This window comes from Leptodactylus fuscus, chromosome 8, assembly GCF_031893055.1.
Source record: "Leptodactylus fuscus isolate aLepFus1 chromosome 8, aLepFus1.hap2, whole genome shotgun sequence".
In the NCBI taxonomy this organism is placed as follows: Eukaryota; Metazoa; Chordata; class Amphibia; order Anura; family Leptodactylidae; genus Leptodactylus; species Leptodactylus fuscus.
This window is the reverse complement of record NC_134272.1, coordinates 80,635,149-80,658,585: the sequence shown is the minus strand read 5'-3', so window position 1 is coordinate 80,658,585 and position 23,437 is coordinate 80,635,149. Positions and strand designations below refer to the sequence as shown.

At 44.3% G+C, this 23,437-nt stretch overlaps 1 protein-coding gene across 9 annotated transcripts in view; it reads left to right on the top strand.

Moving 5' to 3' along the window:
- Window positions 1-6,370: 6,370 nt before the first annotated feature.
- Window positions 6,371-23,437, top strand: part of FMNL2 (formin like 2) — a 157,647-nt gene continuing 140,580 nt past the window's right edge. For 6 of the 9 annotated variants that reach the window (XM_075284463.1, XM_075284457.1, XM_075284462.1 and 3 more), the window contains exon 1: window positions 6,371-6,880. In XM_075284463.1, the coding sequence (XP_075140564.1) occupies window positions 6,764-6,880 (117 nt within the window). In that variant the 5' untranslated portion in view covers window positions 6,371-6,763. The remainder of the gene's footprint in view (window positions 6,881-23,437) is intronic. The other 3 variants (XM_075284460.1, XM_075284456.1, XM_075284464.1) reach the window with 1 other exon arrangement.

Here is a 23,437-nt window from a genome sequence, read left to right as displayed (position 1 = left end):
AGGATTCGCCAAATCAAATTCCTCTCCAACCTACTCCATGTGACCCTAGTCTTACATTCCTACAACCCTTTGCATTTCAGCCACAACTCTGCCCCCTAGTTCACTGCTATCAGGAAACCTATTACTATTCTGCGCTCGTCTCTGTGGTTAAGGTGCGAGACCCTGCTGACAGGTTCCCTTTAAAAAAATTTCCCGACCAAAAAGAGTCTTTAAGTGTCTTTGCTCATCTCATTCACACTAGAAGGTGATGTTTGCTGAAATAATTTGTCCCTGCCAGTTACATTAACCTTCCATGTGTTTATTTATGGCTGCTGTGAAAATCTTCTAATTCTTTCACAATTTACTTACAGATAAGGTCCACACGGAGCAGTTTTTTTTATTTTCTTTTCCTCCTTTTACGCAGATGCAGTTTTTGGAGGTTCACAGCACTGAATTCATTATCACATCGGCAGATCTCTGCAGGATTAATTGATATAATATATATATATATATATATATATATATATATATATATATATATATATATAATGTGAAAATATAATGTGAAAAGTGTCATTAGCCGCCTGAGGGTGATTCATTCACAAGTACTCAACAATACAATAGAACTCTATTGAGAGGCTGATTTTGAGGCAGATTCCTGACCAAATTCTTGACCAAAAAACTCTGTGTGAACTTAAGGTAATCCTGACCAAAAAAGACAGCTCCTATTGCAATTAGTGAGAGCCGCTCAGGTGTTTTGCTCATTTTTCAGGCCGTTTTGCCTTGCGATTCAGCCTGAAGACAAACCCTCCTCCGGAGCGGAGAGTGCGGATGGATTTCAGTCGCGGCTACCTGGCTTTTGGACCTGAACTTGAGGCGGCCTTCACCTCAGGTTCCGGTCCAAAAAACCTTTGCACACTCTTGGCATTCTCTTGATGAGCTTCAAGAGGTAGTCACCTGAAATGGTCTTCCAACAGTCTTGAAGGAGTTCCCAGAGATGCTCAGCACTTGTTGGCCCTTTTGCCTTCACTCTGCGGTACAGTTCACCCCAAACCATCTCGATTGGGTTCAGGTCTTGTGACTGTGGAGGCCAGGTCATCTGGTGTAGCACCCCATTACTCTCCTTCTTGGTCAAATAGCCCTTACACAGCCTGGAGGTGTGCTTGGGGTCATTGTCCTGTTGAAATATAAATGATGGTCCAACTAAACGCAAACCGGATGGAATAGCATGCTGCTGCAAGATGCTGTGGTAGCCATGCTGGTTCAGTACGCCTTCAATTTTGAATAAATCCCAGACAGTGTCACCAGCAAAGCCCCCCCACACAGCGCCGAACCTCCCATGAGGCGACCTGAAGCGAGCGCTTCAGGCGGCACTATGTCGGGGCCCCAGGGAGGGCGGCATTTTTGATTATCTAAGCCAGTCCAGGACAAGCTGTCCTGGACTGGCTTAGCACCGAGCGGTGGTTTGGGGAGGCCACTGGAGCAGCGCGGCTCCAGCAGCCTCCCCTCACATTCAGGCAGAGAGCAGGTCTTCTCCGTGCCTGCTCTCTGCCTGCGAACGGCGCTAAGCCCCGCCCCTTCGCTCACCACGCCCCTTCGCTCCGCCCTCTCCTCCGGGGGGGGGCTTTCTGTAGTTCGCCCTGGGTGGCGAAAGGGGTAGGTTCACCCCTGCCCCCACACCATCAAACCTCCTCCTCCATGCTTCACGGTGGGAACCAGGCATGTAGAGTCCATCCATTCACCTATTCTGTGTCGCACAAAGACACGGTGGTTGGAACCAAAGATCTCAAATTTGGCCTCATCAGACTTTGGCACAGACTTCCACTGGTCTAATGTCCATTCCTTGTGTTCTTTAGCCCAAACAAGTCTCTTCTGCTTGTTGCCTGTCCTTAGCAGTGGTTTTCTAGCAGCTATTTTACCATGAAGGCCGGCGGCTGCACAAAGTCTCCTCTTAGCAGTTGTTGTAGAGATGTATCTGCTGCTAGAACTCTGTGTGGCATTGACCTGCTCTCTAATCTGAGCTGCTGTTAACCTGCGATTTCTGAGGCTGGTGACTCAGATGAACTTGTCCTCCGCAGCAGAGGTGACTCTTGGTCTTCCTTTCCTGGGGCGGTCCTCATGTGAACCAGTTTCTTTGTAGCGCTTGATGGTTTTTGCAACTGCACTTGGGGACACTTTCAAACTTTTCCCAATGTTTCGGACTGATTGACCTTCATTTCTTAAAGTAATTATGGCCACTCGTTTTTCTTTACTTAGCTGCTTTTTTCTTGCCATAATACAAATTCTAACAGTCTATTCAGTAGGACTATCAGCTGTGTATCCACCTGACTTCTGCACAACACAACTGATGGTCCCAACCCCATTTATAAGGCAAGAAATCCCACTTATTAAACCTGACAGGGCGCACCTGTGAAGTGAAAACCATTTCCGGTGACTACCTCCTGAAGCTCATCAAGAGAATGCCAAGAGTGTGCAAAGCAGGAATCAAAGCAAAAGGTGGCTACTGTGAAGAACCGAGAATTTAAGACAGATTTTCAGTTGTTTCACACTTTTTTGTTAAGTCTATAATTCCACATGTGGCAATTCATAACTTTGATGCCTTCAGTGTGAATCTACAATTGTCATAGTTAGGAAAATACAGAAAACTCTTTGAATGAGAAGGTGTGTCCAAACTTTTGGTCTGTACTGTACATGTAAACATTACCATAAAATTCTCATCAGGCGATGACACTATATTGTTGGCGTATCTGCCGCTACACCGACTGCTAATGTACTTGTATAAGTATAGAGGTTCAGCAAACAGGATGAGATTTACCAAGGTGTCTAGACTCTTAAGTGGTGACAGTCATGGTAGACGAAGAAGTTTACTGAACAAACAGCCAGGGGGATGCTCTTAGTGGATGGGGGCTAAAAGTACATATTTATTCAGAGGTTAGACATGACCGGGAACATCTTCTACTCCAGAGTGGACATCCAACAGGGCAGTATTTAGAGACAGGGGGCCTATAGCAAAGAATAGAACGAGACCCTCTGCTGGATAACTTCACCACATCCCTAACACCTGGGGCAGGTAGACACGATCCTTGGTTAGAGCTCTTGGAGCAGGTTCTCACCACCCTTTCTTTGGTCGCTTTTTCCAGGGGCACAATAGTATGGTCTGCTTTTTTGCCGCCTATTTTGGATTCTGCTCCATCCATTCATTGCCTCAACAAACCGCACCAAAAATTGTTACAAAAAAGCGCACTTCTTTCTGCAACGTTGGCCCTGAGCCTTAACCTAAGGCCCCATATAGAGGGCCAAAGCGCTTTTCATAGAAAGTCCGCAGAGTTTTACGCTGCAGACTTTCTGCTTCAATTATACCAATAAGGAAACCTCCGGTGTCCCAATTTACATGGTGCGATTTACAAAGATGCAATTGTTTTGTAAATTTGCAGAATTTCCACTGCACGTATTTATTTTTCTGGGGTTGCAAAAAGCGGTGCATTTACGACACGTGGGGCCCCTGCCTTTTATGAGTTTTCCTGATGTAACAAAAATTGGGGTCAACTGGGGAAATGCCAAAAAGCTACCCACTAAACAAGCAAATAATCCCTGGCATTCCAGGGATGCAGCAATGACGTCCATAACTAATCTCCCCAGCCTGTGATTGGCCTCAGTGATCACATGAGTAGACGAAGGTAAAATACAGTAATATTTTATTATCATCTGTCGCTTGCAGAGAGTGGCGACACTGGGTAGGTTGGATACTGTGGCAAGGCCTTATCATGTACAAACCTTGCCCACCACATTATGAAAATCTGGGCAGAGCAGGGCAATCCACAACTGGGACACCTTGGGCCGACACATCACTATAGCTCACGAGTTTTCTGTTGTGAGTTATAATGTAAATCTATGTCAGGTCCGAACTTGTGTAGATTGCCATTTTTGTGCAGGGACATGAGGCACATATATGAATAGACCGAAATCTCATTCCTCGTGTCAGTCAGGGCCTTTATTAAGACTGGTGTAATAAATCTGCCCTACTGAATCCACAGATCCACCACTAATTCTGCTTTTCTGTTCCATTATAGAGATAGAAAAAAAAATTGTAACACCATAGATCTATTATATGACGGACATCAATTGATACCATTGACTATGACTCAACAGATGTCGGGTGCTTTAACATGGCACCTGCTCAGATGTTGGGTGGCGAGCGCCATAGCCACGGTGGAGACCCGGCCACAGTGCCTGTGATCTGAAACCTCTCTGATCATGAAAATTAATCCTTCAGATCAGGGGTGAACTTGCCCCTTTCGCCGCCCGAGGCGAACTACAGAAAGCCCCCCCCCCCCCCCGGGAGGAGGGGGCGTGGCGGAGTGCGGGGATGGGGTGAATCAAAGGGGGCGTGGCTTAGCGGCGTTCGCAGGCACGGAGAGGACCTGCTCTCTGCCTGAGCGTGAGGGGAGGCTGCTGGAGCAGTGCTGCTTCAGCGGCCTCCCCAATCCACCGCTCGGCGCTAAGCCAGTCCAGGACAGCTTGTCCTGGACTGGCTTATGTAATCAAGAATGCCGCCCTCCCTGAGGCCCTGACATAGCGCCGCCTGAAGCAGTCGCTTCAGGTCGCCTCATGGGAGGTGCGGCGCTGCTTCAGATGCCTAAATCAAATATGACTGAGCTATCTGAAGATGAGTGGCATGTTAGTGCCACCATGGTAAAGAGGATCGCTATCTGGTGACTGCAAGAATTTTTTAAAAAATATTTTTGTAAATATGACAAAAATTACCGACACCTGGTATCGCCGTGATAATACCACCTACAGAACATGTCAATGTGGCCTCATAGTGAACACTGTAAAAACAAAACCAATAAAATGGAGCAAGTTTTTTCTTACTCCACCCCATTTTGAACATTTTGCTATTTTCAGCTTCCCAATACGTTATACGAAATATTAAATGATGCCCTTATGAAATGAAACTTGTCCCACAAAAAAATAGGCCCTTATATGGCTCTGTGTACGGAAAAAAATAAAAACCAAAAATGCAAAATCAAAAAGAGTTCACTACGGTATATAGTTATTGTCATTATTCTTATTATGAATTATAATATATATTATATTATAAAACACAATATTATTTATGAGTTCTTGCAACACTTCTTATTCTTTCTGAGATGATTATTTTAATTCTTTAATTTATTTATTAATTAGGGTTATTACTATATTATATATTATTATTATTTCTATTGGATAGAAACTGTATTTGCTATTTCATTCTATTAGTAATACGGTATAATACTGTATACAGTGTGTAGTATAATATATAGTAGTAGTGTAACAATACAATGAGAATATCAGTTTGTAATAATGATAAATGTCATTGATTACTCATTATACTGATATTATTAATAAGTGTAATACATAGTCGCAGTGTAATAGAAGTATAAGAATATAATACTGTAATAATTAGTAATGATTTCTCATTTTATTGCTTTTATTATGTATAATGAGTAGTCACCGTGTAATAGTAGTATAATAATATAATACTAATAATATAATTCTGTAATAATTGGCAATGATTACTCTTTATCTTGATATTAAAAATAAGTGTAATACATAGTAGCGGTGTAATGGTATAATAATATAATACCGTAAGAAGTGGTGATGATTGTGCATTATATTGCTATTGATATGTTTAATACATAGTAGCGGTATAATAGTAGTATAATATTATAATACTAATAATATAATATTGTAATAATTGCCAATGATCGCTCATTATATTGTTATTATTTATATGTATAATACATAGTAGTGGTGTAATGGTATAACAATATAATACTGTAATAATTGGCGATGATCCCTCATTATATTGCTATTATTTATATGTATAATACATAGTAGCGCTGTAATAGTAGTAGAATAATATAATGCTACTAATATAATACTGTAATAATTGCCAATGATTGCTCATTATTTTGCTATTATTTATATGTATAATACATAGTAGCGGTGTAATAGTAATATAATAATAGAATACTACTAATATAATACTGTAATAATTGCCAATGATTGCTCATTATATTGCTATTATTAATATGTATAATACATAGCAGCGGTGTAATAGTAGAATAATAATAATAATAATATGCATGCACACAGTACTGGTTCTGTTGCTGTTGCAGCTAATACTGGGGGCCCCTTCTCTATCAATGATGTATTATGTGTAGCCCCCGCTCTGATCTGTGCCTATGGATGTCTGTGAATGATATAATAACCTAATGTTTGCAGATTTGCAGGAGCTGTCAGTCTGTCCTTGCATTCTGTGCTGCTGCCTTCACCTCTCCATAGACAGAGCTTGCAGGATCACTAGAGGGAGCCTCTGCCTCTTCCCTTGGACAATAAAGGGAGTTTCCATGTTGCATTCAGGCTGCTGCTGCTGCTGCTGCCCTGAGCCTCTTGTGCTCTTCACACTAGCAGCCAGCAGCACCAAGCGGGGAGTGGTGTGCAAATTGTGCAACATGCAGATGCCATCCATGCCTCCCAGCCCTAGTCTAGGTATCAAGCTGGGCTTTTTCTGGAGGTCACCCAGGGCCAGGAAGGTGCAGGAGCCACCTATGTGCTAGAAGGAGCCTTGGATCTATTATTGCATTGGATTTGTTCCCATCTGTGCTGCTGCTGCTGGGCTTGGGTTTGCTGGACACTTTGGGGAGGTGGAGAGAAGGACAAGCAGCTGTGTGTTGGTGACTTGTTAATTCCTGTGGCCAGGAGAGAGGTGTGGAGGTGGCCTTCACCCCGGCTGCTCATCATGGGGAATGCAGGCAGCATGGATTCTAACCAGACTGATTTCAGGGCACATAATATGCCCCTTAAGCTGCCCATGCCTGAGCCAGGTGAACTGGAGGAGAGGTTCGCCATCGTTTTGGTGAGTGCATTGTACCCGGCTTGGTCCTTCCATGCCTTGGCTATGTTGACGCTTGCTATGGTGCCCTCCGCAGAAAGTCTACACATTACACCTTGTTCATAGGTTGAGATATTATTGCTGCTTTCTCTACGCCTTTGAGAAAAGCCCCATTGTCTTGATTGTTTGCAAGGGGGTGGTTCAGCCAAGCACGTTTCTCCTAGATCCTTCCAGCCTATTCAATTCAGGGGGTCTCCTTCTTTGTAGTAGAAGACATGGGATGATGTCCCATGTGGAGATATTACACTGTAAAGACACTGCTCAATGGTGAAGGCGAGGGACGAGGGGGGGTCGAGATTAATCTGCATTTCATTAACATCTACGGGGTGTCAGGTCTTGAAATGGAAAGTCACTGACTTCCAAGGACCATGTCCTACAGAAAGCCTAGGGAGATATGTAGTATCCATGTGTCGGAGGTAATAGGATTAGGGAGGTTGGAATTAGATGACACCTTTAGTCTGTCAACTAAATCATATTTTATGGTATAGAATTGGGTCGCACAATGTGCACGTCAACGACCATAAGTTACAACTGACCTCAAGTCTTGCCTGATCTGAGATGTGAAGCAAAATCTTCACTTCCCAGACAATTCCATAGAAATTTCAGAACCGTGTGCCACTTTTTCCTTGACTTTTTGGGGAAAGTTGCAGCAATGAATGATATAGTTAGTTGTCCAGCCCTACAGTGGGGTGTGGAGTCCCAAGTGCTAAGTGCTTTTATTTTTTTAAGAAAATATTAACATTCATCTTGCTTCACGACTACGACTGCACTTGGTATTTACTCAGTTCCAGTTCCACGGCTGTGAAGTGATTGTAATTCTATACACAGGAGCTGGCGTTTCACTACGTGATTGACAGGAGGGAACGTTCACACTATAGGGGAATAATAGGGCCTTACAGCAGGTTCACGCAAAATGGTGTCAAACTACAACTCCTACCTAGAATAAACTGAGATTACACTCAACGCTTCCCGCTTTCCTGTGTGTAACGTGATGATGTTTAGATTACACTCAGTGTGTTAACATTATGAAGTGGCTCTTTACTAGGGTTACACCACAAGCCACATCATAGGTCCAGGATTGCGCCAAAGTCAACCTATATGACTATATACCTGGACGGGTAGAACTAGTGGTATACCACAGCTAAATTCTGACAGCGAGATGTACTTGTAGCTCCTCATCTCCCAAAACTTCCTGCAGAAATGACCCCAAAACACTAAGCGTGACCCCTTATAGGGTCCCTCTTCAGTAACCATCCACCTTACTTCCCCACCGCTTTAAATTCCATTCGGATGTTATAATAAATAATCTATAGGCAACATCTATAAGGGTAGTCCCTTAGTAAGTCCTGATCCACTTGTATGGAGTAATATCTGGTCTCTGCGGACAGTCATAGCCGCTAATCTTCTGTCAATTACACTATTGTGTTGTTTATAGTTAGGCCTCATTCACGTGTCCGTTTTTCAGTGTTTCGCCCTGACAGTACACGGACATTTCTATTTAATGGTGACATTGTGTCAATGGTATTGAAAAAAAAAATTGCTATACTTTGCCTTGAGTTTGATCCGTGAAATACAGACCGCACATGAGTGACATCCGATTTTCTCACAGCCCCATAGACTTTCAAGGGCATCCGTTATCCAAAATAGAGCACATCTCCAGTTTATTTTGAGAGACTTGACGTCCATAAATAAAAAACAACTTGTGAATAATGAATACATTATATCGTTCCTGTTTTGTCCATAGAAAATACAGATAAAACACCTATGTAAGGGTTGGTTCACACTAGCGCTTGTATTCCGTCCGCAAGGAGTCCGCATGGAGACCCCCCAGACGGAATGCAATTGCAATTGCAAGCGATATGCTTGCAAAGCAGATGGAGCCCATAGACTATAATGGGCTCCGTGTGCTTAACTGCACAGCGCTTGCATTAGCGTTGGTATTCCGTTCGGGGGGTCTCCATGCGGACGGAATACAAGCGCTAATGTGAACCAACCCTTAAAAGCGGAAGTGTAAATAAGGCCTTAAACAAATTGGGCAGAAACATATCAAAAGAGAAACAGCGATGAGGGTAAGTTCAAACTGAGAGCGTGTGGACGGATTTTGGCACCGAGAGTGACAAGGGGAGCCGCGTCACTCTCGGGTCAAAACCCGACTGTCGCGGCTTCCAACAGACGCGGCTTCCCCCTCCGGAGTAGGATCACATGAATGGGCTGACTCTGGAGGCTGCTGACACAAGGTGGATGCTCGCGGAATCCGCCTGAAGAAAGGGTAGCCCGCTTCTTTTTTCCGTGAGCGGCATGTTGCTTGGCGGCCTCCATAGACCTCCATTGTGAGGGGGCGGATTATGACGTAGATTACGCACCATAATCCGCCCCCTCTGTGCCTGTGTGAACGAGCCCTAACAGGCGCTTTTCACTTCACATTTTTCGCCCCTTTTCCTGGCGGACCCAATTACAGTCTATGGGGTTCACGGGTAACCACTTTTTTAAGCGAATTAGGTTTCCATTCACAGGGACCCCAAGCCGACCCCCTGAACGGAAACCCAAACACAGGTGTGAGCCTAGAATTAGTGTTCTCTCCGAAATTGTCGATAAAGTTTGTTGCAGAAAGCAATACCTTTTATTGAAGGAAGAATTAAACTTAAAGGGCATCTAACAATAAAGTTTATTGAAGAAAGGAATCTCTTTTATACAAGGAGGTGTTGGACGTTAAAGGGATTGTCAATAAAGTTTATTGAAACAAAATATCTTTTATTCAAACTGTGTCAGACTGCTCAATAAAGTTTGTTGAAGACCTAGTCAAAGTTTGTAAAATATTATTGTGGCTATACGTTTGCCGCAGAAGTAAGGGCGCAGAATTTTTGACAAACCTCCAAGCATGTCTTCAATAAACTTTATTGATATTGTCACAGAAGAGGACCCCTTTAAAGTCCAAAACCATTCAGTATAGGCATCTATTTCCTGAGCATTACAATACTACACGGCCATTCGTGGCGGTTTTCGTCAGAAATGTACCCCTTCCCAATATAGCTTCAGGAATACTCATCTTTTCCGTAGTCCTGACGGGCAAACCTGATATACATATAGAGATATCACCATATGACTAAACATAGTTGCCATTAATTCCTGGAAAGCTGGATGGCAACACATGCGAGAGATGCAATGGCGGCCATATTGGTTGTCACCATGTTTTTCATGACCCAGATCAATAAAGACATAAGAGGACGGAACGGATTTGTATAAGGCTCATTTTTTTCATTTTTCAGAGGAATGCTTTGACTTTTCTTGTTAGTTTTGTAATACAAGACGTTCTTGACTCTGAAAGGGAAAGTGCTGATAAGAGTCAGTGACTAGATTTACTCTTGTTATCAATGGCCGCCGTTGTCACTACACGCCCTCTCACATGTGGGTGACGGTTCTTGCCGCAGCTACGATTGTGTGTACATTTCACATGTAAATCCGCTCTAAGTTATTCAGCGCCGCTCACACATTGTAAATGGTTGACTGACAAATTTTTCAATGTCAAGTAAACCCTCGTCCTGCCGGTGACTTATTAACCCGCCATAAATGAACACGTCACAGCTCAGCGCTCTCTGATGACCGTTAGCACCATGTGGATTTTGCATTATGAATCAGATTTAAGGTTGGGATTTTCCACTAGGACTGAACATGCTGGGACTTGCAGTTCCTATTAAAATGACTTTTAGTATTTCCATTACTTTTTGGGATATTAGGCCCAGTTCAGATCACGTTAATGGTGTAGGTTGGGTGAAGCTCCCCTGAGTGACTCCATTAGGCCGGTGTATATCACTACATGTGCTTTATTATAAGGTATACAATGGTTATACATACCTTTGTTACAATGGGACCCTGTAGGTGACGTTCCCTGTACAGTGGAATACGTTACAGACTTCCATTAGAGATATATGTCCAGAGATTTTCTTGGCATATATACTAGGCAGAAGCCATAAACATGACATGAACATACCTGTACTTTTTGCAAAACTGGAATTTTATGTTTGGGCTGATCACCTGCACAGAAAGGGCCACAGCAGACTCTACCTGCTCAGGAGGCTGAGGGTCTTCGGAGTCCAGGGGCCACTTCTTAGGGCCTTTTTCAATTCTGTGGTTGCTTCAGCCATCTTTTTCGGTGTGGCCTGCTGGGGGAGCAGTATATCAACCAGGGACAGGAATAGACTTGACAGGCTGATCAGAAGGGCCAGCTCCGTCCTGGGGAGCCCCCTGGACCCAGTACAGGTGGTGGGTGACAGAAGGATACTGTCTGTGGTGACCTCCATGCAGGAGAACAAATCCCACCCCATGTATGAGACCTTGATGGGACTTGGCAGCACTGTAAGTGACCGTCTGCTTCACCCCAAGTGTGAGAAGGAGCTATCGCAAGTCCTTCCTTCCAACCGCGACCAGGCTGTATAATCTACATCAGACCAAGCGAAGATCACTCCGCACAGAGAACTAAATGATTCTGAAGTCTTCCTTCTTTCTTTCTTCTGTTCCTTAGCTGCTATGGACTCCTAGTATATCTTCTCTTCTCAGCATATGTGTGTCTACTTCCGTAATACATTACTGTGTATTATCCTGTACCTGTATTACTTTGCTGCTGTAACATACTGAAATTTCCCCACTGTGGGACTATTAAAGGATTATCTTATCTTATATGTGACACAATATAGGCTACGATATGGTTGTGTATTCCAGTTTCTCGTTGCATCTTGCTACATTTACCACCGTTATGTCACCATAAATGCTAAATTCCAAATAGACTTTTCTGAAAACATCCAATACTTTCGTGTCCACAGCTCCTATACAGACCTACGAGTCTCCATTGTAACAGAATACAACAACTATTGTGTAGTCTGACCTGCGCACGCAGGAATTCTTTTTCAACCTTTCTCTTACTTTTTGTTAGTCTACCACATGTTTGTTTAAAAGAAGTGAACATTTTTTATTAAATCAACAAAATTTGATTGAAAGTGGAAAACATTGGGTAAATAAAAGCAATAGCAATTCTGTGATTGTCAGCCATGGCCCTTGTTTGTGTGCACGGCTTCATACATCAGGCTTTTGTCTGTGTCAGGTAGTCCAGTGCCCTAAGCTCCACGCTCTGCTGACAAGTCACTTGTAAGCTAATTTGGATGATTGTTTTTAGACCTGCTCTGCGGCTATTCTTCCATGTGCTAATCCCCTCTTTTCACGGTGGAATGTGAGATGGGGGAGATTTTGTGTTACATACAGTATCTCACTGCATTTCTTTTCCCTGGGTGAAATATATTTGTAGGGTGAGTTTTTAGGATATGTTTGCACATTGCTGTAGTAAGACAACTTTCTACGGAGCCACACGTTATTCCATAATGATCCCATGTTGTGTGTTTTGTAGTGAAGTCAATGGGGAATCAAAACCAAAAATAGAATGACATTCATCCTGTTTGGGGGAAGAGGGTTTATTCCCGTGCCATATGTCAGTACCAGAATCACTGCCGGAGCCGGAATGACTAAGTCTAACTTCATATTTGCGCAGGTGTCCATCTGGCACAGTGCTGTCACGAATCGCTAGACAAAAAAGGGCAGCAACCCGAACATAAGGTGATCTCAGTTAACAAAAAGGATGCCCTACGAATCCCATCATAGTCAGTGGGGTCCCTTGAATTCTCTGTCTATCCTTTTTTGTCCATATTTCCGTTCTTCTGGTCTGAAAAGAATAGACAAAACTGCATTGCTGTGAATGTAACATTAGTTTGGCACTTGCCCTGGAAGATTTTGCCTAATAGTTTTGATAAGAATGGTGTAATGCTTTATTTCCCCTATGAGGGCATTGCAGGAAAGTTGAACACCTTTGGCCCAGTTGTGGTCCCAAAAATAGTAAACCCTGTGCATTTTTATACTGGCAGGATATCTTTAGGGTAAGGATGGAGGTTTGGTACTGGACTTCTGCAGGGTTGGGGTGATATGCTGGTTCTGGTGACAGTAACCTATCTATCTGCAGGGCTGGGGTGATATGCTGGTTCTGGTGATAGTAACCTATCTATCTGCAGGGCTGGGGTGATATGCTGGTTCTGATGACACTAACCTATCTATCTGCAGGGTGGGGTGATATGCTGGTTCTGGTGACAGTAACCTATCTGTGTGCAGGACTGGGGTGATATGCTGGTTCTGGTGACAGTAACCTATCTATCTGCAGGACTGGGGTGATATGCTGGTTCTGATTACACTAATTTATCTATCTGCAGGGCTGGGGTGATATGCTGGTTCTGGTGACAGTAACCTATCTATCTGCAGGGCTGGGGTGATATGCTGGTTCTGGTGACAGTAACCTATCTATCTGCAGGGCTGGGGTGATATGTTGGGTCTGGTGACAGTAACCTATCTATCTGCAGGGCTGGGGTGATATGCTGGTTCTGGTGACAGTAACCTATCTGTCTGCAGGACTGGGGTGATATGCTGGTTCTGGTGACAGTAACCTATCTATCTGCAGGACTGGGGTGATATGCTGGTTCTGGTGACACTAATCTATCTATCTGCAGGGCTGGGGTGATATGCTGGTTCTGGTGACACTAACCTATCTATCTGCAGGGCTGGAGTGATATGCTGGTTCTGGTGACACTAACCTATCTATCTGCAGGGCTGGGGTGATATGCTGGATCTGGTGACAGTAACCTATCTATCTGCAGGGCTGGGGTGATATGCTGGATCTGGTGACAGTAACCTATCTATCTGCAGGGCTGAGGTGATATGCTGGTTCTGGTGACAGTAACCTATCTATCTGCAGGGCTGGGGTGATATGCTGGTTCTGGTGACAGTAACCTATCTATCTGCAGGGCTGGGGTGATATGCTGGTTCTGGTGACAGTAACCTATCTGTCTGCAGGACTGGGGTGATATGCTGGTTCTGGTGACAGTAACCTATCTATCTGCAGGACTGGGGTGATATGCTGGTTCTGGTGACACTAATCTATCTATCTGCAGGGCTGGGGTGATATGCTGGATCTGGTGACAGTAACCTATCTATCTGCAGGGCTGGGGTGATATGCTGGTTCTGGTGACAGTAACCTATCTATCTGCAGGGCTGGGGTGATATACAGGTTCTGGTGACACTAACCTATCTATCTGCAGGGCTGGGGTGATATGCTGGTTCTGGTGACACTAACCTATCTATCTACAGGGCTGGGGTGATATGCTGGTTCTGGTGACACTAACCTATCTATCTGCAGGGCTGGGGTGATATGCTGGGTCTGGTGACACTAACCTATCTATCTACAGGGCTGGGGTGATATGCTGGCTCTGGTGACACTAACCTATCTATCTGCAGGGCTGGGGTGATATGCTGGTTCTGGTGACAGTAACCTATCTATCTGCAGGGCTGGGGTGATATACAGGTTCTGGTGACACTAACCTATCTATCTGCAGGGCTGGGGTGATATGCTGGTTCTGGTGACACTAACCTATCTATCTACAGGGCTGGGGTGATATGCTGGTTCTGGTGACACTAACCTATCTATCTGCAGGGCTGGGGTGATATGCTGGGTCTGGTGACACTAACCTATCTATCTACAGGGCTGGGGTGATATGCTGGCTCTGGTGACACTAACCTATCTATCTGCAGGGCTGGGGTGATATGCTGGTTCTGGTGACAGTAACCTCTCTATCTGCAGGGCTGGGGTGATATGCTGGGTCTGGTGATAATAAATTCGGCATTTGATGACTACTTGCTTGCTGGACCTCTGTTCTAGGCAGCGGTTGTGTCAGACTGAGCATGTAGTTCGCTCTCAGCCTTTGTGTGCTGGGAAAAGCCTAGCAGAAAAGTCACAAGCTTCATCTTAAACACTCCAATGAAAGGGATTATTGTGCGTCTTTTTGCAGAGTCCCCACTTTTCTGGAAATAATGTGTATGTTGTACATTCTTTTCAGTAACGGTCACTGCAGTGCCATAGTGAGGCGGACATTGAACATTTTACCTTTTCTTTAGACCATCATGAATAGTGCGAGGCTCGGTGATTCACATGTTATTTTTATTACATACAACACGGGAGGACCACGTGAAAGAAGCACAAAATTCAGCCGTCACTCTGTGCATTGGATGTCACTTTCCAGGCCGTGAATCATTTTCATACAGGTTCCTGGCTGATGTCGCCGCTGACGTGGGCAGTATTTGGCTTCTCTGCTGATATACAACTAGTGGTCCAAGGATGCGCTGCTGATTTCCATGGAAACACAGACGTGCACGGATATATAGGACATTAAATAGATGGGACTGCATATATGTTTACCTGATAAAGGACAGCTCTACTCATATTCATATTGAAGGGTTTTTCGGGCTACGAATATTGATGATGTCAATAAAATAGGATTTTTGGGGTCGGACAGCTGCCACCCTTATCAATTCGCTATTAATAAACAGAGAATGGAGCAGGTAGCAGACAGCGCTGTTCTTTGTGTAGAGGCAGAACTGGGTCACTGCAGCCTAGGTTCTATTGAAATGAATGGGAGCTGATCTGTAGTACCAAGTCTGGCCACTACACAGAGAACAGCGCTGTCTGCTTCCTGCTCCATTCTTTGTGTATCAGCTACTGAGAACAGCTTATCGATAGGAGCGTCAGCTGTCGGATTCCGACCAATTTAGGATTGATGACATATCCTTAGGTCATCAATATTTTTAACCCCTAAAATCTCTGGTCTGTGGTGCAAAAATCATCCCATGGAGCATAGAGTTACTCTTATAAGTAAGTCATCGGTATGTAAATTACAAAGCTGTGATTTGATTGGTTGCTTTAAATCTGCCCAGCTTGTATTGCATAGGTCAGACCCGCAGCAGTAGTGGACATGCCGGGGGTCACTCTGTCCTGTGTTACTTTTCGCGAGTTGTTATGGTTGCTTGTATATCACTTTGTATACTCATGTTCTAAAGAATCTGTAGAAAAACTATTAAAAATGAATAATTTGGCAGCCATGTGGCTTATTTTCTGCCAAATACTTTTGGGCTCCACATACACTTGGCAGGGATGAGTGGCCCCGTGCTTCCTTTGTCTCTGAGCATGATGTGAGTTAGGGGCCGGGCCGCACACAACAGACTCAGCGTTTCTGTATCTATAGAGGAGCAATGGGACAGGGGTCTCACATGGACTGTCCAAACAGTTGTGCTTATGAAATCTTTTCACGGGGGTTACATGCTTGAGTAATGGCTATGGAGGCAAAAATGTATTCTATATGGAATTATATATACTGTATATTCATAGAGACGGGGGTTAGAGAGTGAGGGTCACACTCTTAATGCATTAAAAAAGTTTCCAAAATTTTCTTAAGATCGGGGAGTTTCTTATTTTGGCACAAGCTGCATAGAACATCTCTGTCCCTGGAGGACCTTGTGTAATTCTCTATATTCCCTGTGGCGGCGCTGTAGAGGAACTGAACACCTGCTACATGAAAGCTGATCACCGGGGTCAACCTGTAATGAGAGAATTTTTGGAAACCCTTCTAATATTCTAAAAAAGATATTAGGAATAGTGAGCCATGCCTATCAGGAGACATTATGGTAAGTGAGATAGACTGCCCGATATCCTGGATTAGGATACGCGGCTTCCTTCTTGTGTTTTTGCAGATTCAGGACCCGTTTCCATCCAGAAGACGTCTGTGACCTCTGGTTTTCCATATGCTATATGGCAGTAATTATTAGAAGTAGAACCATATGCGCCCCCCTTCATGTCTTCTGTTTGTGCAGCGGATTCTTTGTAAGATGATTAAGTGATGAATTACCGAATCTTAGGAAATATACAGGGAATGTCAGCAGAAGACACACATGCTCATTCACAGCTAGCGGGGCGTCAGCCAATTCCCTGCAGATATGGCCTCCTACACAGAGGTAGCAGCTGCCAAACTGGGGAAGAGATTTTGTCGATGAACCTTACTGCTTGTGGTCATGCTCAGGCTAATGTCAGATGAGACATATGGCCTTAGAAGGAGCATGGCTAAACATGGCGACCTGCAACCGTCAAGCAGAGTATAACTCTAAGCGAGCGCAATTTGCTGGGAGTTGTACTTTTATATCAGCTGCAGAATTTTATGTGAACATGGAGCCTAAAGAAATCTGCACTAAAAGCAATGCAAGCTGCCAGGGTCTGGGGATGCTAGGTGGGGTGGCATAGACACACAAGTCCAGATTTTTAGTCCAAAAAGGTAGAGTTTTATTTTTACTCCACAAGAAACAGTGCAGCAACCGAAAAGAAAAGAAAACAATACAAAATAAATCCCTGCCCGGCTAGGTTCTAACTACACATATCAATAGGTTACCTCACCTATAATAGCAGATTCAATAGCAAAATTGAATGGTGCAAGACAGCTCCCACAGTGTGACCTTCTTGCTGCTGGAGCTGACCTTTTAAACCTCACTGATGAGGACAATCCACAACAGCTGACCCGCTGCAGAAATATCCACAATGTCTGGACTGGAGGGGTGTGGAATGACAGGTCCCATTGCCAATCCTACCTGCCATTCCTAAAAAATCCAGCCCAATACTGAGCATGTAACAAAATGCTCAGCAGACAAAAGCTGTCTGCTGAGAACAAACATTCCTGGAGTTTCTCTCATCTTGCCCACCTGAGTAGTCTGGGCGAGATGTACACCCCCTCCATTATTTTGCTGGCCATCGGCTTACAAAGCCTATGGGCCTGTCACACTACCATTTCTTTAAAGGACAGTGTGAAGGGTCCTTCAAAAAAATCGGACACATGAAGGATTTCTCAACCCCATTGCTGGTGCGCCTCTTTTATGACAAGGAACATGCCTCCTTATGAATGAGGCGCATCCTCCAATAGACCCTGTGCCTGGAGTGAAATCTACGCCAGTTGGCTCAGTTGCTATAGATTTCCAGCACCATTTACGCCAGGACCCCTGCTGATCAGCTGATTGAAGAAGCTCCTCTTCCCTGTGCCAATGACATCACGTTTATTGGCTGCAAGGTAAAGGGGTTGGATGGAATAGCTACCTAAAGTGAAGTGTATGGGCACTTTAAGGCTAAGTTCACACAGAGTATTTTGGTCAGGATTTTGAGGCCTCAAAATCCTGACCTAAAAGACGGCTTCCATTGAAATCAATGGGAGGCGGTCAGTTCTTTTTTCCAAGAGCCAATGTGTTCCGGCTCCCGGAAAAAAAGAAGCGACATGCTCATTCTTTCAGGCGGAGTCGCCTCGTGACATCCGCCTGAAGACACTCCCTCCTTCCGACTAGGCCCATTCATTTGGGCCTAATCCGGAGCAGAGTGTGCGACTGCAGGCCAGCATCCTGTTGCAGCTACCGTATTTTGGACCGGAACCTGAGGCGGCCTCCACTTCAGGTTCCGGTCCAAAAAACTGTGTGAACTTACCCTAAGGGGTGGAGGTTTTCAGGAGGATTTGCCCCCTTTTGTTCCTCCTATAATTTGGATCTGGAAATCACATATAATATAATATATAGAAAATATATAGATATATGAAGTGACCATAGGCTCATAGAAGAGGGGCACATGCTCCGGGTACTATAGAGATACAGTCCTATGAAAAAGTTTGGGCACCCCTATTAATCTTAATCATTTTTAGTTCTAAATATTTTGGTATTTGCAACAGCCATTTCAGTTTGATATATCTAATAACTGATGGACACAGTAATATTTCAGGATTGAAATGAGGTTTATTGTACTAACAGAAAATGCGCAATATGCATTAAACCAAAATTTGACCGGTGCAAAAGTATGGGCACCTCAACAGAAAAGTGACATTAATATTTAGTACATCCTCCTTTTGCAAAGATAACAGCCTCTAGTCGCTTCCTGTAGCTTTTAATCAGTTCCTGGATCCTGGATAAAGGTATTTTGGACAAACAATTCAAGTTCAGTTAAGTTAGATGGTCGCCGAGCATGGACAGCCCGCTTCAAATCATCCCACAGATGTTCAATGATATTCAGGTCTGGGGACTGGGATGGCCATTCCAGAACATTGTAATTGTTCCTCTGCATGAATGCCTGAGGATTTGGAGCGGTGTTTTGGATCATTGTCTTGCTGAAATATCCATCCCCGGCGTAACTTCAACTTCGTCACTGATTCTTGAACATTATTCTCAAGAATCTGCTGATACTGAGTGGAATCCATGCGACTCTCAACTTTAACAAGATTCCCGATGCCGGCATTGGCCACACAGCCCCAAAGCATGATGGAACCTCCACCAAATTTTACAGTGGGTAGCATGTGTTTTTCTTGGAATGCTGTTTCTTTTTGGACGCCATGCATAACGCCTTTTTTTTATAACCAAACAACTCAATTTTTGTTTCCAAAATGAAGCTGCCTTGTCCAAATGTGCTTTTTCATACCTCAGGCAACTCTATTTGTGGCGTACGTGCAGAAACGGCTTCTTTCTCATCACTCTCCCATACAGCTTCTATTTGTGCAAAGTGCGCTGTATAGTTGACCGATGCACAGTGACACCATCTGCAGCAAGATGATGCTGCAGCTCTTTGGAGGTGGTCTGTGGATTGTCCTTGACTGTTCTCACCATTCTTCTTCTCTGCCTTTCTGATATTTTTCTTGGCCTGCCACTTCTGGGCTTAACAAGAACTGTCCCTGTGGTCTTCCATTTCCTTACTATGTTCCTCACAGTGGAAACTGACAGGTTAAATCTCTGAGACAACGTTTTGTATCCTTCCCCTGAACAACTATGTTGAACAATCTTTGTTTTCAGATCATTTGAGAGTTGTTTTGAGTAGCCCATGATGCCACTCTTCAGAGGAGATTCAAATAGGAGAACAACTTGCAATTGGCCACCTTAAATACCTTTTCTTATGATTGGATACATCTGGTTATGAAGGTCAAAGCTCACTGAGGTTACAAAACCAATTTTGTGCTTCAGTAAGTCAGTAAAAAGTAGTTAGGGGAATTCAAATCAATAAAATGATAAGGGTGCCCATACTTTTGCACCGGTCAAATTTTGGTTTAATGCATATTGCACATTTTCTGTTAGTACAATAAACCTCATTTCAATCCTGAAATATTACTGTGTCCATCAGTTATTAGATATATCAAACTGAAATGGCTGTTGCAAACACCAAAATATTTAGAACAAAAAATGATTAAGATTAATAGGGGTGCCCAAACTTTTTCATAGGACTGTATATGAGTTACTACAGACAGGACGGACACGTGACGGTGCTGTTATCAGTATTGACATCTCAGACATCACTGTGTCCTTGATTTACTCAGTTACGAGAAGACATAACACAAGGCCATATTATGTGTGGGGCCGGCCATGGACATGATGTTAACCAGACAGAGCTCTTAGACATGAAATAAATGTCACTGCTGAGAGCTGCGGAAGAAAACAACACGTGACAGCGAGCTGTCGTATAGTCCCTGGTGACCTAGATGATACCTTGTAGCACCAAGACAGGCTCAAGATGGTTTGGGGTTGCAGTTTAAAGGGAAAGTGTCGCCAAGAAATGGCCTATTGTTTCAATCACATTTTTAGATGAAAGATATTTTTTGAAGAATTATTGTATGAGTTTGGTTTTGCTACTAATCCTAAAATAGTCAGTGAGTTCCTGTCTCTTGGAGATGGGCCATAGACACAATGATCTGGAGCAGACCCTACTGACTTCTATGGGAGAGTTTTCTAGGCCTGCTCTGTGACCGGTGCGGAGGGGGAGTAAATAAGATGTGACATCACCTATAGTGACTGGTGGATTCTGTGTCTTATCTACATAGACATGATTGCCGTGATTATCAGTGTGCTGTAAGTGAGGTGACTGCTGCAAAGAAATCTCCTACTGAAAATAAGCCTAATGAAATTATTTGTCTTTGTGGTCAGAGTTAGAATATATAGATATACAATATATAGATAATAACACAGAAAATTTTGAAAAACCTCACCAAAATTCTTTAAAAATTCTTTAATGTAAAACTTGATTTTCTTTTGCGTTCTGTTGTGTGTAGCCTTTGCCTAAGGTTATGTTTGTGCTACGTTTGGAGCAGATTTTGTCAGCGGCAGGAAGTCTGTGCTGAGCCCCTGTCATGTTTTATCTCACAGGTTTGCACCCTAATGGGATTAATCATGCATAGTGAATTGCCTAAGCTAGATACAATTGTAGCAAACCCCAGGTGTGTGAAGTCTTAGGGTAAGTTCGCACTGGGTTTTGTGGTCAGGGTTTTGAGGCCATATTCGCCTCAAAAACCTGACCAAAAAGACGGCTCCCATTAAAATCAATGAGAGTCGAAATGTTCATTCTTCAGGCCGAGTCACCTTGCGATTCTGCCTGAAGAAACTCCCTATTCCAGACTAGGTCCATTCATTGGGCCTAATCGGGAGCAGAGCGCGCGGCTGGATGCCGATGCAGTGTACCGACTTTCAGTCGCGGCGACCCGACTTTTGGATCGGAACCTGATGTGGAGGCCGCCCCAGGTTCTGATCCAAAAACTTCCCTGTGAACTTACCCTTAGGCCTTGTTCACACGAGGAGCGGATTGGCGGATTTTGATCCTCAGAGTGACGCGGGGAGCCACGTCACAATAGGGCCAAAATTCACCTGCCATTACTGTAGTGGCTTCTGACAGTCGTGGCTCAAATGAATGGGCCTAGTCCGGAGGGTGCTGCTGCGAGGCGGACGCCGGGGCTGAATCAGCTGCGGAGTCTGCCTGAAGAAAGAGCAGCTTTCTTCTTATTTCTGTGAGCAGCAACATGCCGCTCACGGAAAAAAGTAAGCTGGCGGTCTACATAGACCTCCATTGTGAGGGGGCGGATTATGACGTGGATTCAGCGCCATAATCCGCCCCCTCTTGCCCCTTGTGAACAAGCCCTTACAGAACTTTTTGTGATGCGGTGCTGAAGAGCGGGGACACCGCTGACTATGTGACACTACATTGTGATCTATATTCCAGAATATGCCCCGACCACCAGGGATATCATTGCCTCCTATATGGAATCTCATATCCTTAATCCCCTGCGCCCTTGATGTGTATAATGGCCAGGTCTCCCATCTGTTCATTGCATTACAGTAACGCTATATATTCACATGGCAGGCGGGATTAGTTTTACATTCCTGGGTCTGTCGGTGCGGTTATGATTTGATGCTTTTTATAACATTGAGCGATTCCACTAATTACATTTCATGCGATTTATAGAGTTCTTGGACTTGCAGATTCTCCGTTTTCAGCCCGATGTCTGTGGGAAGTTCTGCCTGTACGAGGATATTTATCGCTCTCCTCCATCGCTAAGCCTTTCCAGCTCATCCGCCTCGGGCACAGAGTAAACACCATAGATTTTTCATCGCTGGCCACTGTACCCAAATTCAATAATTGTTCAGTCTTAGTATATGCCTTAAAGGGAAGGATCCATTTCACTGGAAATGTTACTTCTGTTGACTATTATGACAACATAAACTCTATATTTAACCTTAAAGGGATTCTACCACTAAAACACTTTTTTTTCTAGTTACCACGTCGGAATAGCCTTTAAAAAGGCTATTCGTCTCTTACCTGTGGAAGTGCTCTCCGCCGCGCCGTTCGTTCAAAATACCGGTTTGTACCGGTATGCTAATTAGTTCTCTCGCAGCGATGGGGGCGTCCCCATCGCAGGAGCAGTGATGGGGGCGCCCCCATTGCAGCTCGAAAACCGACCGCAGCGCCGCCTCTCTGGTCTTCGGTGTCCTCCCCTTGCTTCTTCAGCGTACTGTCGGACGCCTGCGCAGTACGCTCTGTTCGGCGAAGATTGCCGAACGTACTGCGCATGCGCGAAATTGTGGTCCCAGCCATAGTGCGGGCACCGCACTTTCGCGCATGCGCAGTACGTTCGGCAATCTTCGCCGAACAGAGAGCATACTGCGCAGGCGTCCGACAGACGCTGAAGAGGCAAGGGGAGGACACCGAAGACAGGAGAGGTGGCGCTGCGGTCGGTTTTCGAGCTGCAATGGGGACGCCCCCATCGCTGCGAGAGAACTAATTAGCATACCGGTACAAACCGGTATTTTGAACGAACGGCGCGGCGGAGAGCACTTCCACAGGTAAGAGACGAATAGCCTTTTTAAAGGCTATTCCGACGTGGTAACTAGAAAAAAAAAGTGTTTTAGTGGTAGAATCCCTTTAATATCCTTTATCGGATCTCATTGCACCGTAATCCTCTGTCTGTGGAGCTTTTACTTATTTCTGATAACACGGGGAGCACATACAAACTCCTTGCAGATGTTGTCCCTGGCAGGATTCGAACCCAGGTGCTATACTCCTGAAGTAGAAAAAGAAAGCAGTGATCTGATTGGCTGTTCACTTTTTTTTGTCCGCACCATTTCCCTAATGAATTGAGCTTTGCAGGGAGTTCAGGCGGTTCAATCCAAGTGACGCTCTCCAGGATACAGTCTCCGGCTTCCGTGCCCATCCCCCATCTTTTTGTAGTAAATCATTGGCAATAAATGAGCGCTCCTCCTCGTCGTATTGAATCGTCGCCCCTCTTTCCTCACGTGGGGTTTTGTTTTAAATTGACAGTTTAGGAACTTGATGTAAAA